This window comes from Cydia amplana, chromosome 16, assembly GCF_948474715.1.
Source record: "Cydia amplana chromosome 16, ilCydAmpl1.1, whole genome shotgun sequence".
Taxonomy (NCBI): domain Eukaryota; kingdom Metazoa; phylum Arthropoda; class Insecta; order Lepidoptera; family Tortricidae; genus Cydia; species Cydia amplana.
In genome coordinates, this window is record NC_086084.1 from 3,692,956 (window position 1) to 3,710,100 (window position 17,145).

Below are 17,145 nucleotides of genomic sequence, written 5' to 3' on the forward strand. Positions count from 1 at the left end.
TTTTTTTCTAAACTGAATAGTTTGCGCGTGAGACACTTCCAAAGTGGTAAAATGTGTCCCCCCCCCCCCCCCCCCCCGTAACTTCTAAAATAAGAGAATGATAAAACTAAAAAAAATATATGATATACATTACCATGTAAACTTCCACCGAAAATTGGTTTGAACGAGATCTAGTAAGTAGTTTTTTTTTTATACGTCATAAATCGCCTAAATACGGAACCCTTCATGGGCGAGTCCGACTCGCACTTGGCCGCTTTTTTATTGTTCTCTTTAACGACCATCGGATCGGTAAGTAACTTGAATTACGAAGGAAAATGGATAACCTTTTGACCGACAACTGAAGCTCCCCACTACAGCCCACTATCAACATTCAACTTTCGTGCATTCCGACAAGGTTCACGATGACGCGCCGGACACGATAGGCGTCACATTAAAAGGGTTAAAAACAAAAAAAAATCATTTTTAGTGATTTAAACACTATGTTAAATCTAACTAAGTGGTGACTTAGTTACGAGTATTCTAGTGTTTAGTTAAAATGTAGATATTTATGGTTAACTAATTTCCATTGTGGTGTAGGTATTTAGCAAATACATATATCCAAAATATAGTCTAACGAATAATAATGATGCTTATTAAAGTGACATTAAGTAAAAACTAGCAGTGATGACTAACATGACAAGTATTTATATTTAATTATAGCGAAAAAAATTATGGTTCTAAATTAGAACTTCTAATTGCAACATCCACTAATGAAGTGCCTATCTAGATGTAAACAAAACTTAATATTGATATATTTTTTCAGTACCTTGTTTGTGTCAACACCTCTAGCCACTCACATGCTATTGGCAACTGTAGTTGCCTGCTGTCACCCTTATTTTATTATAATAATAGAGGTCACTGAAAAATATCAATCATGTGACTGAAAAGTGGAAAGCAGATGTGTCGTGTGACACTCGTTATTACATTAATTAATATGATTATAAAGAGATGAGAAGTCAAACGTGTTTTTCTGTATGTACTTTGATAATTATAGTAATATTATTGCTTGATGCTATTAGCAATAATAGCATCAAGAAAAGCATACACTGCATTGCCTATGGCTATACATATTAGGGCAGAGCATCAAAAAGTAGGGAGAGTAGGTATGTAAATGAGCTGAGGCATCTTAAGCTGACTTTTTTTACAAAACCTTTAGAACTAGCGTGCTAAATTATCCCAATTAAATAGGCAAGCCGGTAGAAGTCGAGTTTCATGGTAACTAATAGCTGTTATTACGTTCACTTTAGTGCAGTTGCATTTCAGCCAGATTGCGCTCAATTGGGCTCTACCGGGCATAAATGATGCCATCCTGTGTGAGGAATGTAGGCGAATATGAGTGTAGGCCTGTAGGGTCGTCTGTCTGGCTCCCAATTAGACTGTCGTACGGGAGCTGAGAATAGAAAAGAGCAAAAAGGCCCTGCAGTCTTCATTAGATTGTTCTTAAAAACTTGATCATTGATGATTATATTTATTTCGGTATAGGTACCTACCTTATAGCAATCTGTATAATTGCCCGAGCGACGCGAAGCTCTACGTTTTACCTTGGGCAAAAAAAAAATGGTTTTGCCTGTCTGTACTCTGTAGACCTGAATCCTGATCTGTAGATCTCTCTTCTCTGTAAAGAGACAGAGATCAGAAGATTGAGATTAGATTATTGCGGTTTCGCGATTGGATTCGAAGAAACACTTCATGATCTTGGGACTTAAGTCCCACAGAGTAAGGATAACAGTTGAAAAATATCTTACGTAAGTATTACAAATCAGCATTGAAAAAAAAAAACTTAAGCAGCAGTCATCATGATTTCACGCTTTTCAACGCTTGCCCGCAAGCTAAAACTCCCATCCTCACTTTATTACAAAAGCTACTTATAAGAAAATTGGCGAATCCTTTAATACCCCTTAAACTCGGTTGAAAACCGCTACCAACAAGCTTCACGGTGCATTACGATAACTCCACAAACGAATCAGTAATCACATCATTCAAATTTAGACTTTAACAACAGGCAATAAGGTTTAAGTGTGATAACATCTCGCGGAAAAGACTGGACTATAATCGCCTATGATTATAGTCAGATCGGCAATTGTTAGCACTTTTCGCCACAATTCGCGAGCAAATTGGTCTAAATAGGGAGGAAGCGGGAGTTGCATCCGTGAGGCCTAATTGCAGTGTGGGATGAATTTGAGAAGAATATTAGTTGGGTAGGCTAGGCTAAAGTAGATCGCATTACGTTTAATGTGATGTGTGACGGAAACAGCATGTTGTTTAGTTTTCATGTTGATTCGGTACTTACGAGGGGCGTTCAAAATATTCTCGGTATTGATATCTTACGACCTCTTCTAAAATTTCTTTCGTTACTGGCCGCTAAGGTTTATTCATTGACATTAAAAAAAAGTATAATTCGAACCGAGATGGTCTTTTGTTTTTCTGCAATTGCTGAACAAACATGAACATCATGTGCGAATTGACAATGTTAACTAAATTAGAACATCGATGCGTGATAAAATTCTTGACAAAACAGGGTAAAAATCAAAAAACCATAAAAGAGGAAATGGATTGTGTTTACCGTGAGTCTGCTCCTTCTTTATCTACCATTCAAAAGTGGTCAAGCGAGTTTAAACGCGGAAGGGAGAGTATTGAAGATGACCCTAGACCTGGCCGGCCTGTAGTAGCTACTTCACAAGAAAATATTGATAAAGTGGAAAAACTTATATTGGAAGATGGTCGAGTGAAGGTAAAATCTATAGCACAAGTAACCAATCTCTCTATTGCTACCGTACATGATATTATACATGACCAACTTAATATGTCAAAAGTAAGTGCAAGATGGGTTCCGCGAATGCTGACTCGGCTTCAAAAAGACATGCGTGTAGCTTGTTGTTCCGATTTTATTGACCTGTGCGGTGAAAATCCTGATGAGGTGCTGCAAAGAATAGTTACTGGAGATGAAACCTGGGTTCATCATTATGACCCAGAGGGTAAACAAGAGTCCATGCAGTGGCACATTAAGGGTTCAGCTCATCCCAAGAAGTTCAAGGTCATCCCTTCAGCTGGCAAGGTCATGGCCACGATATTTTGGGATTGTGAAGGAGTATTACTAATCGATTATAAAGAAAAAGGTGTAAATATCACAGGACAGTACTACGCTAACATTCTACGTCAATTAAAGGATGTAATTAAAGAAAAGAGGCGAGGAAAGTTAACCAAAGGTATTCTGCTTCTGCATGACAACGCCCCCGTCCATACTGCTCATATTGCCAAGGCAGCTATTGTTGAATGTGGGTTTAAAACTGTTACTCACCCACCGTATAGTCCGGACTTAGCCCTCAGCGACTTCTTTTTGCTCCCCAATCTTAAAAAGGATCTGCGTGGAAATAAATTTTCTGACGATGAAGCATTGAAGGCGGCAGTGGAGGAGCATTTTTACACGAAAGATAAAAAATATTTTTACGAGGGATTAAAAAAAAAAATTGATCGATCTTTTAAGTGTATGAACATAGGGGGGGAGTATATTGAAAAATAAAAATATCAAACTTTTCGTACTTGTTTGTTTTCATTCTCATACCGAGAATATTTTGAATACCCCTCGTATTATTAGATGACACAATACTTTGTAGAAAACGTATTGTGTTTCAGACGGGCCAGCAATAAATACTCGTATTCATGCATGTACCTATGTCCCCAAAATAACTCTGAAAGTAAGCTCTTTTGAACACAAATACAATTTTATTTTAATTTTGAGTTGAATTTTTCCGCCTCCTTTTGACCTTACATAGTTTCAGAAATAATCTATTGTCCGCCGTTTGAAAGTTAATTTTGCGACACGTCTTTTCAATATTTTTTCTTATCTTTCTGACACAAATTGTATTTCAACGACGTGTCTTAAAATTTATTTCGGAGCGTGAAACTTTGTAACAAAAAATGTGACTGTTTGAAGTCGCAGGTATTAGGTACATTACCTATATCAACTACTTGAAAAAAAAAATAAGATTCATATCGTATCCGACACCCGTGTAAACTATACTAATAAAACCTCATCCACGATGACACAGGAAACACTATAAAAGTCAATTCCTTCCCAAACCAATAAATAATCCTTATCTGCTAATGAAATAAAAATCTCACAAGTATCCGATAAGAAATAATAATTAAAGCCCTTAAAGATTTATAACTTCTTAATGCTACACCCACACTGGCTATCTCACTATCTCAACCCTTGACAGGTACGGAGATCAGATCTTTGATAAAACCTTTCAAATATGAACTTTAGTCGTTTGTAATGAGAGTGTAGAGAGATGGCATGTTAAGAGTCCTTAAATTTGCCATGCCGTCTGTTATGATGTATGGGGCCGGTTTAATGAATGAGCATTCATGTTTTGTTCCTGTAGGACGTGGGACGTGTATGGTTCATAATAAGATGCTGTTGAGTATGTATGAGAGAAATATAAAGCGGCCCGGAACATAGATGGTAGGATCCTAATAGATGTGGTATACGCGTGTGTCCGTGAGGGACAAAACATAGGCAATGCGACGATTGCTACGATTGGTCAAATTTATTTGTTGCCCACCATAATCCATACTAATTTATGGTGGGGAATAAAAAAAGATGGGAGACTGTGATAAGGACACACAATAATAGAGCTCTTGCTGAAAGATGCATAAGATTATCCGATTCGGTCATTTCCCCCCGCCCCTCATGCCTGATCCAGTTAAAATACTAGATTCATGCTCCGGAATGATTAATCGCGACTGACAAGTTCACGTGACTGACAATCGCTATGACCGTCCGATAGATGCGATTGTCAATCGCAGTTACGTTAGTGGAAAAGTTGACAGTTCATATATACCGCTGGATACGAAGATGCTGAAGCTGGAAGCGCTGTTGGCCTAGCGGTAACAGCGTCCGACTTGCAATCCGGAGGTCGCGGGTTCAAACCCCGGCTCGTACCAATGAGTTTTTCGGAACCACCCAAACCTACCAAGTCGCTTTTAGGTGAAGGAAAACACGTGAGGAAACCGGACTAATCCCAATAAGGCCTAGTTTACCCTCTGGGTTGAAAGGTCAGATGGTAGTTGCTTTCGTAAAAACTAGTGCCTATGCCAATTCTTGGGATTAGTTGCCAAGCGGACCCCAGGCTCCCATGAGCCGTGGCAAAATGCCGGGACAAACGCGAGGAAGATGATGATGAAGAAGCTGCTGAAGAGACGGCTGCTTTATTCTGTCATTATTAGTTATTACACTGATTACCTAAGGCAGTAGTATAGTTAAAAATGAAGTAAATATTACTAAAGTGATTTAGGTTAAGTCTCTGGAGAAATAAATAGAGTAGTATAGCTCATAAACTATGGGTTAGGCACATAGGTTGGGCCCGAGGCTCGAGTTTACCTATAGGTAACCATTTATAGCATTTACAGCGGCGGCTATGTATATCTGGTCGCCATCAGATATATCGGAGCGGCTAAAGTGCTCGCCCATTTCTGAACACGCCTCTATTGTCAATGCGTTAGAGTGCATGTTTAGATACTTTTGAGTAGCTTGGCCGCTTTGATATATCTGATAGCAGGCTACGTATAAATTCACGACTTTCTTATCGATCGTACTGGCCCTTTATTGTTTCAATCGATCTAGATTTATAGGCACGGAAAGAATTGAAACGGTAGCAATAATATTATTATAAGCTATTGTTTTTGACCTGAATGCAGCTTGCAATCTTAACTGCAGTTTCTCCGTACAGTCAGCAATAGTAAAAAGCAAGGCATTGTTTTAAAACTTTTGTATTCCTCAAGTGGTTAAATATCGCATGTAAAGGTTACATTCGGAGGAAGACGGATCGCCTGATGTAAGCAACTACCGTCGTCCATGGACACATCACTAGAGGGGTTGCAAGTGTGATGCCGGCATTTAAGATGGGAGTATGCTCTTTTCTTGAAGGTTTGATTCGAAGGTCGTATCCAGAGATACCGCAGACGACAGACAGTTCATTCCACAGTCTTGCTATGCGAGGCAGGAAGTTTCTGGACAAACGCACAATGCTACTGCAGCTGCAGTGGGAAACGAGCAATGACAAATGTCAATGTAAATTTTCTTGATAAATTAAGTTGCTGTCATGCCTGCAGTGCTGTACGATTAGATGTTACAATCCGTCACACATTTTATCAAGGTGGCCCATTTCCCGTTGCTGCAACTCTGCTACAATGCTGCTGCAGTCTTAATCAGGCGGTCTAGCATGAGTTGCGTTGTCGCGCGCGACTCCGGACATCAAGCGCGACTTCAAGTATGGACTCGCGCGCGAGAACGCCGAGAACGCAACTCATGCTAGACCGCCTGGTGTACCTTTATGCACAATATACTACTATTAAGTAATTTCTTAATAAACACATTTACAATTAATACATTACATTAAATTAAATTATTAAAATTCCTTAATTGTTTTAGTTTTTTTTATTACAATATACTTAGTATGTTATGTCATTATCGATCGAGTCATTAATAAAACATTAACAAATGCCACTCATTACAGTCATTAGATTGTGGTCACTTTCAACCTTAAGTGTGCAATTAGTGCTATCTTTGTGTACTTGATTGTAAAAGCACTATTTTGACAATTGTCAACCAATCACATTTAAAGTACCTACCAGCAATATTTGTATAAAAGCAGCAAACTTATTGTATAAAAGGCGGAATTAATGCCAAAAGGCATTCTATACCTGTCAACCTTAAGGTAAAGCAGGGAGAGAAATATTTTAGAGTGTTTCAAACGGTTTATTTTTGTGACGAATTAGTAAGTAATCAATTTTACCCCTGTATATGGCGTTCCGCACATTTTTTTATAAGCAGCACTGTACTTATGGAAGCCGCAGTAGGAATTACCATTCTTGTAAGTACCTAACTAAACGACCTCGCTGCGCTCGATCGACATGTCGTACTCGGCCAGCAGTTCCTTATTTCCCGGCCTTTATAGTAATGTACTGTGTGCTTTACTAACTCAATGTAATAAGCAGCAACGGTAGTAGGTATACTAGGTATATAGTAATGAGGTTATGACATTGTGTTAGAGGAACGGCTATTCTAGGCCTTTTATCATAGTATTTTAGTACTGCGACCATCCTTTTCCGCTGACGAATGGTATCTAGGCCGCTCACTAATATGTATTATAAATTTTTAGACATTATAATCGTTATTTTTCATAGAGCGAATGAATTTAATTTCTAATAGAGATTTTTGGAAAACTAATTAAAATCGGATTTTGGTATGATTACTTAGATAATCATACAAAAATCAGTGGTGTTTTGATTCTTATACTTACAAGAAAAAATTAAAAGAAATACCCACAAATTTAGCATATTTCCATCTTTTTACCACAAACATAAATACTTACCGCGTTTCTTAAGGCCAAAATAAAATCTTTCAGTCTCAAAAAGATCGGCTGCGAAAGGTCTCCTTAGCGGATACGGTTAATCTGACAGGTCGGATGTTTTGACAGCGGCGCAATTACCTGCCACTCTGCGCGCGCATCCTGCGCGGGAGTTTATAGGACAGCGTGGGTCGGGGTTTGAGCTATCAAAAATTATGATTGAAATTGACGTTTAGATTTTTTAAGGTTCAGTGGATGCCGCAAGATAAACGCGGACTTGGCAGGCCCAGATGGAGACGGCGGGATAACTTACAATTATAACAAAATTAATTTAAAATTAAGGGAAATCAATTGGGAGTCACAACTAGATACTAATAATATCGAAAGCGCAGTCAATGACTTTTACACCACTGTAAACAATATAATTCAAGAATTAGTTCCCTCCAAAATCGTCACAAAACCAAGTAGTTTTCCGCCCTGGTATTCCCGCAATCTTATCAAGTTTATTAAGAAAAAAAACAAGATACACAAAAAATGGAAAATATATGGACGAGTAGCTGACTATAACGCTTTTTCTAATTTACGCTGTAAAATTAAAAAGGAAGAAATTTCTTGCTACAATTTATTTTTATCTAGGGCTGAAAATAATATAAAAGTTAACTCTAAGTCGTTTTGGTCATTTATAAAATCCAGGAAGGATAGCTCTGGTATTCCCGATTCGCTCTATCTAGACAATATTACGGTAAACGATGGAATCAGCACGGCTAATTTATTTAATGACTTTTTTCATTCAGTATTTGAACCTATTCATTCTTCCTTGCCTAGTGTCAATAGCCCACAAAACTGTGTTATTAATAGCGTCCAAATTGACGTACCTCTGGTGGAAAAATACTTAAATAAATTAAATGAATCCAAAGGCAGTGGCCCAGATGGCATTCATCCTGTGTTTTTAAAACGTTGCAGTGAATCTCTTGCATTACCGGTATGTTTACTCTACAACATTTCACTTAGGTCTGGGTCCTTACCTAAAATCTGGAAAAAATCTATCATTGTGCCTATTTTTAAAAGCGGTGATAAACATAATATTAGAAACTACCGTGGCATTTCCAAATTATCAGTACTTCCTAAACTATTTGAAAAAATAATTTATGACACGCTCTACCCAACAATTAGACCCATGTTAATAACGCAGCAGCATGGTTTCATTAATAAACGGTCAACCGAGTCTAATTTGTGCGAGCTACTTGATTATGTCTTGAGCGCAATGGACAAGAATTATCAAGTTGATGCTATCTATACCGATTACTCAAAGGCATTTGATAAAATTTCGCACTCAGTCTTATTAAATAAACTTGAAATGGTCGGTATACATGGAGACTTGTTGCGTTGGCTTACATCTTACTTGCGGGATAGAACTCAAGCAGTTACTATTAAAGGATACACCTCTAGTTTTGTGCCTATTACGTCAGGGGTCCCGCAGGGGTCGCATTTAGGACCACTACTATTTAACATATATATTAATGATGTCATTAACTGTTTTTTAAATTCTAAAGTATTATTGTATGCTGACGATACTAAAATATTTACCGTTGTGAAGTCCGAAGCTGATTGCATCAATTTGCAGGATGACCTTAATAGATTGAACAACTATTGTTTATGTAATAACCTGTATTTGAACATAAATAAATGTTCGATTATTACATTCACGCGGAAGCTCAACCCTATAACATTTAATTATACTATTGGTAACCAACCACTTACTAGAGTTACTGAGGTTAGAGATTTAGGAGTATATTTAGACAGTGAAATTCAATTGGTTTCACACACAGATAAGATTACATCTAAAGCTTATAAAATGCTTGGTTTCATTTTTAGGCAAAGTAGAGATTTTAAATGCCCCACAACGTTACTTCTTTTATATAATGCATATGTGAGGTCAAATTTGGAATATGCATCTACAGTTTGGAGTCCCCACTTTTTAGTGCACATCAATTCATTAGAACGTATTCAAAAAAAATTTCTTAATCGTATGAAGTATAAATTCAAATCTTTTAATCCCGATAATTTAGAGTCCTTACAAGTGAGAAGAGAAAAGCGAGATGTAATTTTCTTATACAAATTATTAAATAATTTAATCGATTCAGAAGATCTTCTCAGCAAGGTGGTATTTAGATGTCCTACGTATCGTACAAGGTCCACTGCTTTACTATCCGTTCCATTCACTCGCAAAAAATATGTAAACAATAAATTTTTAGCAAGAGCATGCAATATATACAATAAGAAATATTCACACATTGATTTGTTCCAGCATAAGTGTAATAGATTTGTTTCTGTCATCAGACAAAATAAAAAATAACACATAATTTGGCAAATTCCGTTCATTCGTAGCTTGTAATAAAATAATAAAATTGTAATCTGTCTTGTTCTAATTGTTATTGTATTGTATCTATTGTTTGAAATTTCAAATTCTAAATTCTAAATTAAAAATTGTGCTTGGTATTTTCCAAATTCTAGATTATGCTTGTTATATTTTTAATCATGCTCGTTACTGAATGTTACTGTTACATTCTACTTTTAAATTCAAAATAATTAATAATTGTACTTTCTTTCTCGGAGCAAAGGAATTTTGTAATAACTATAAGTGGAAACTGTTTTGGCTTATGTTCTAACTATATCTTTTACCTTATTGTGTTATTATGTGCTGTATGTTTCCCGAATAAATAAATAAAAAATAAATAAAAAATTAGACACTTTCCTCAATAACTGGCAGGAAAAGCCGTGCCCAGCAGTTGGACACTATAACAGGTGAAAAAAATGGTGGTAATAGTAACCTGTACCCTGCATGGCCTCCAATTGGGTACCTATCAGGTGACTGACCAGTGGTGGAACATTCAGAGATGTCAAGTTAAGGTCAGTGTGGCTAATTTCGTCATCGATTGGTACAAATCTAAAGGTCAAATGATACTAGAAGTTAGGGCTAGTCCGTGCATGACATACATGAGTGGAATAGTTTAGAACTTGTTTTAATAAAGATGTCTTAATAAACCAAGTATAAAAACGTGCATTAGTGCATTACTACTCTGTGACCTTACATAACTCTTGTTGCATATACTATAAGGTTCAACATTGGTCAATGAAGAGTGTTGCTGTTAGGAGGCATTACGACGCCGTTCTATCATTAACGCCATCATAAGCGTAATGATGATGACGGAGATAAAGTGGTTAATCATACAAGTTGCGGCTTTTTGTACTTACATTTTCTTTTAATCTGGACATATTTATGTTCTTTTTACTCAGAATGACGAATTCTTTAAAGACGTATCCCAAGATTTTTATTTCCATTCCGTTACCATTTTTATAGACTTTGTATGATTAATTGATGATAAAACAACGGAAAGATCGAAGTTAATGAAAATATTGGTGCTATGCAGCCTCTTCTACAGTTTAGTAAATGTCACGATGTGGTGTATTCTCTAGGTATATAACGTTTTATACAAGTTATACCACAACGATATGCTCGTTCTGAATGAAAAGATCAGGCTTAAGCTGATGTGGCTTGTCAGCTACGGGCCTACCTGGTTATTATTCCACAAGACTCACAAGAGTTTAACGTCCATGCTTCAAGATTTAAACCTTTTTTTAAATAAATTTAGCTTATATCAGCCGTGAGACATTTTTTATTATTAATATAACAACCACATACAAGTTTTATGAATGAAGAGATTAAATCGGTCAAGTTTTTGGCTTTAGGCAACGTAAGGTATTTTCTTATTCGTGCATCAAAAACATGACATGTCTTACGACAACGTCCTGACTTATTTGTGACATGTTTGTGACAGTAAAATCCCTACTGAATAAGTACTTAGACCTGCATGAGGTTATATTTATTAATAATACAAAGAAATATCTGTTTAATTACATTAATACTACAATTATTAGATTAGGTACATGGATTAGTGGGACGTATGTGACTTAAAAATTGGTTAAATATCTAAGTGCAAGTTATTCTGGGTACCTAATATCCATGTTCATTGTTCATGATTACACTCTATAATGATGTACCCATGCTTTATCTTTTTATTGCTTCCAAACATCTTCCAAGTGTATATTTATGACTCTATAACTGCACAAACGAAAGCTTTTTCTTTAAAATCCTTGGCGCCACACGCCTACGCAAACATTAGAGACCGCATTGTACGCTTTTTACAGATAACGTGAATTTATAGTTTCGTATTGTGTAATGTTTTCTTTGAGGGATCATGGGTGGTTATCTGGAGGATATTACACTTTTTTTATCTACATAAGTACACACTCGTATGCCCCGACCCCCGACAAATTAGGCACATAAAACGGCGCATGGCCATAGAAGTGATGAGTAATTTCTGCTGGCCAAGTTTATTGTCACATGTGCTATAGAGTATTAGGAGTACCGCCTAGCCAGCCATTATTAGGGCTCACGATAGGCAACGTCCATAATGTTTATTTAGGGTCGCCGTAGACTATATACAATTTACATTTAGATACCTAGACTTTTCTTAGGAGACTTTTAAGGAAAATAGACTTCAATCATTAAGGGGCCCACTGATTAACAGTCCGCCGGACGGTATCGGCCTGTCAGTTGTTCGGAACTGTCAAAATTTTGTTCTAACTGACAGACCGATACCGTCCGGCCCCTTAATGATTGAAATCTACTAAACTAACCTAGTGTCCGAGTTATCGTATAGCGACCTGAACTAGGATTAGACTTGACTTTAATTGTGCTGTCAACAACATTGTTTACAATAGGCAGATTATTGTTTACATAATATGTCCTATCTATCTATCGCCACTATAAATTAAATTTTGAGGCCTGTCCTGTCAGTGTGTCATTTCAAAACATTTTGTCTCATAACGCCACTTTCTGACACCAAGCGTCTTGAAATTTGATTTTTAAGCGCCGCGGTCGACGATAGATTTGACACGTTGTAAACAAACTAAAAAATGTTTTGAATAGGGTTTTCCAAATAGTTGATTGATGTGCGCCAAAAAACGTGGGACATGTAAAATATAACAAAGCCCATTTCTACTATTTTAATTGGCAATTCGCCAAAATTACGCGTACCTATCTATCTATTCGATATACGAAAATATCGACCGATTGCCGGTTGCCTAGGGGCCCGATTCGGAATATGAACTAGACAACTATTAGATGTCCATTAGACAACACCAAGATACGATAACGATATTTTTAAGATCTAGCCTGTCAAATTTGACATTTCCGTGATTCTGGAGATACTCTTGAACGATTTCCACAAGATATTATTACGATATTTTAACGTAAAAGTGACATTTGTTGCCCGAATTGAGCTGCAAAAGAGAACTAATTGAAAGTACAGTACCCTAAGAATATAAGAGGGTAAGTACTGTTTACTGTTAATAGTGCAAAATAGGTATGAATATGAATGTGGTCGCATTAATGAAAGTGAGAATATTGGCTTATAGTTCGTTTTTTTTTAGCATTAGAAAGAACTTGCAAGAAGGTAAGCGATTTTGACGTGACTTAATTGAAAAACGCTTTTTTAAAATCAAAAACTATTACTTATGAAAGCAGAAGAATATAAATGATCGTAATTGTTACATATTTGCCGTAACTTATTTTTAAAATGTGTTTTTCAATTAAAAGACACACCAAGATTGTTTACCTTATTTCTAATGCTAAAAAAACGAACTATAGCTACGTGCGAAGTGTATGGTAGGTAGGTAAGTTACGTGGCTTGACATTTGTAAACTGTTAAAAAGCGGCCAAGTGCGAGTCAGACTCGCCCATGAAGGGTTCCGTATTTAGGCGATTTAAGACGTATAAAAAAAAACTACTTACTAGATCTCGTTCAAACCAATTTTCGGTGGAAGTTTACATGGTAATGTACATCATATATTTTTTTTAGTTTTATCATTCTCTTATTTTAGAAGTTACAGGGGGGGGACACACATTTTACCACTTTGGAAGTGTCTCTCGCGCAAACTATTCAGTTTAGAAAAAAGCGGCCAAGTGCGAGTCGGACTCGCCCATGAAGGGTTCCGTATTTAGGCGATTTATGACGTATAAAAAAAAACTACTTACTAGATCTCGTTCAAACCAATTTTCGGTGGAAGTTTACATGATAATGTACATCATATATTTTTTTTAGTTTTATCATTCTCTTATTTTAGAAGTTACAGGGGGGGGGACACACATTTTACCACTTTGGAAGTGTCTCTCGCGCAAACTATTCAGTTTAGAAAAAAATGATATTAGAAACCTCAATATCATTTTTGAAGACCTATCCATAGATACCCCACACGTATGGGTTGGATGAAAAAAAAATTTTTGAGTTTCAGTTCGAAGTATGGGGAACCCCAAAAATTTATTGTTTTTTTTCTATTTTTGTGTAAAAATCTTAATGCGGTTCACAGAATACATCTACTTACCAAGTTTCAACAGTATAGTTCTTATAGTTTCGGAGAAAAGTGGCTGTGACATACGGACGGACAGACAGACGGACAGACGGACAGACAGACAGACAGACATGACGAATCTATAAGGGTTCCGTTTTTTGCCATTTGGCTACGGAACCCTAAAAATGATATTAGAAACCTCAATATCATTTTTGAAGACCTATCCATAGATACCCCACACGTATAGGTTTGATGAAAAAAAATTTTTGAGTTTCAGTTCGAAGTATGGGGAACCCCAAAAATTTATTGTTTTTTTTTCTATTTTTGTGTGAAAATCTTAATGCGGTTCACAGAATACATCTACTTACCAAGTTTCAACAGTATAGTTCTTATAGTTTCGGAGAAAAGTGGCTGTGACATACGGACGGACAGACAGACGGGCAGACAGACAGACGGGCAGACAGACAGACAGACAGACAGACATGACGAATCACGATCATGATGAATGATCTATAAGGGTTCCGTTTTTTGCCATTTGGCTACGGAACCCTAAAAACTGTGTCCCATAGCCGTTAGGGCTGCCAGGCGCCGGGATGTCTACCGCGAAGACCGAAATCGAAGAAACGTTATTCGTATCCTTTCGTATCGTATTTATCGCCCTTGCATTATTTGTGGCAAGATCGCAGAAAAACGTTTTCTAATTTTGTTGCTGGCGGTAGCTCCCCAGAGCGACTATCTCGCACACATTCAATTAGGGAATGCTCCCGTTTGTATGTCGAAAACCGGGTATTCCCGGTACCGGGAAAAGATAAAAACTAGCCTAAGGGAAAACCTGGGAAATTTCACAAGTCAAAAATAGGAGTATTTCACTTCAGTGTCATGTTAGGCGTTGACGTTATAATTATTACACAAAACCGCAATACAAAAGGTTTTCTAGCCTAATATGGCATTCGAATATTGCTGTCACTTGTATGTTATTTTTATACATAATACTATTATTGGTGTGTAAGTTTGTAGGTAGGTACAGTCAGCAGAGGAACACAATAATATTTACCTACACATAATAATTTTAGATATTTTATGTTGTTTTTATTTAAACTAGCTATGCCCACAGCCTGTACGTTCGTGGAAGTTTCTTCAGTAGATTCAAAAGATATATATCCTGATAGTGCACTGGGCAAGTATCCCAGACTCCCCCTAACTAAACTGTTTAGCCTAAAACATGTTTTATGCATAAGTACCAATAACAAATATCTGTTTAATAGCAGAATTAAACCAAATTAATCCAGGCCCAATTAATAAAAGAAATCACTACAGAATGTTTTATAAATTACAATTATGTACAGTCAGCAGCAGAGGATGCTAAGCAGGCCAGGTGTTCAAAATGATCTTGACGTGACTTTCTTGTTAAGATAATAAGAGAATGTTAAGGTAATTTTGAACAGCTCGCCCGCTTAGCAACTTCTGCTGCTGACTGTACTAAGGCTTTATACACACTACAAACAAGGATCTAAATGTGGCTTTCCAACAGAGAAGGGCCCTTATACGCTTCATGTGCAATAAGGACCTTTCTGTAACAATTCCTGTTGGAATTTCAGATGAAAGCCACAAATAGACATATCTCTTATCAGATATCTTCTCATCGAGGAAATCAGTATGTGATCAATATAAACATTACTTAAATTCTAGTCCGTAAAAAAAGTATCTTACAGCGTCTAGTACCTAAATACTGTATTACCTATAATCATCGAGAAAAGTGTCAGCTTAGGGTCATTCAAGATAACTTTTAAGCAAGCATTGCAAAAACTTATTTGTAAAAGATTTGAGGTTGATTATTTTTTGATTGAGCTCATAACTTAATAATTAATTTAACCACAGCTCCCATACTACATATTATTAATAAGAAAAGGTAGCCATATAGTTAGCATAATAAGCTTACTTATTTATTAAAATAGGTAGCTGTGCCTTTAACACAGGTATTTGTTACTTAAAAAGAGGCGCCAACACTTACAACTGTATAAGTAATTCCTAAACCGAATAAACATTTTTTCATTTTTCAGGTAACCAAAAAATACCTCAGATACAATAAAAGTTACCTAAATTTAAGATTTGGTTGATAGTTGATACCAAAACTGCACTTATTTATAGCAAATTAGCAATGAATGTGATGGCAATGGGATAAGTTTCTCAGAAAGCAACAGGACAGGGTCATCCCGCTGCACTGTAACACAACTAACACAAGCCCCTCTGTGCTGCGTGCAATGTGTGCACAAATTGTACGCTAATGTGATAACTGAGTGTTTGTTACTGCACTAATGTTTACTAAGGCTTATGACATGACCGCCTAAAAAGATATAAAACAGTAAAAAAAATTTAAGTTTTAGTTTATTTGCTTGGTATTTTTAACTCAACTAGGTATTTAAAGTACAACTGTACTGTAGTACAATGTTATTTAGTAGGCTGATAACGAAATCAATTAATTAATAGACATTTATTTCAATTTAATGACAGTTGTGTTATGATATAAGATATTATGTTAATGACAAATATGTTACTCTGATAAACTTGTAATATACATTGTAAGATGAAATAATATGGAGTTTATAAACTTTACCGATAGGTACTAAAAAGTAAAATTCAATGTGGAAGATGCACGTGAAGTGTTTAGTTGCAAATTGCAATAGGTATTCTAGTCAAATAACAAGAGCACATTAAATAATAACTGCAATACAATATTGCAAAATAATCATGTACTGATGTTTCACACAATACCTTAATTATTCCAGTTTAACCTTAATAATGCCGACTTCATTAAAAAAAGAATAATAAAGCAGAAAACTTACTGCAAAACAGAATGGCGAAATCCATTATGATTTTTCGGAAAATAAACTTGGAATCACGATTCATTGTGATCGAATGCGTACGCGAATTTACTTTTCGATCGTTTATATCCATTACAAGTCTTTTTAAATTAAATTACAAAGGTAAATATTGAAATTCACTAGCACGGAACGTTACGAAATCGGTACGAGTGTCGCGAGCGTTTTGAACTTTTGACAACACGCCACACGTCAAACACGAAACGCGTGCGCGCGCAGACTGCGGTGTCAGCGCGATCGGACAGACGGCGCGTTTACGAAGTTCACTACACTCGAGTGGAGTAAGTAGTAAAGTAACATTTGGTAACATTACTTATGTGATATTCTAGAAAATAAATGATAAAGGCTCTCTTGATCATTCAAAAACTGATGAGATAGTCGCATTTTATCCACATGTGTGGTAAAGTATTCTGATGCAAATTTTGAGTTGTTTCCTTGTGTTGGCTAGTAGAATTGACTTT

The 17,145-nt window shown here is 36.4% G+C and overlaps 1 protein-coding gene across 1 annotated transcript in view; it reads right to left on the minus strand.

The window, feature by feature from the left end:
• The window catches only part of LOC134655400 (putative phosphatidate phosphatase), a 95,342-nt gene extending 78,435 nt beyond the window's left edge, over positions 1 to 16,907 (minus strand). Inside the window, exon 1 of the mRNA XM_063510861.1 lies at positions 16,649 to 16,907. Coding sequence (XP_063366931.1) covers positions 16,649 to 16,760 — 112 coding nt within the window. The 5' untranslated portion in view covers positions 16,761 to 16,907. The remainder of the gene's footprint in view (positions 1 to 16,648) is intronic.
• Between the last annotated feature and the right edge of the window lie 238 nt (positions 16,908 to 17,145).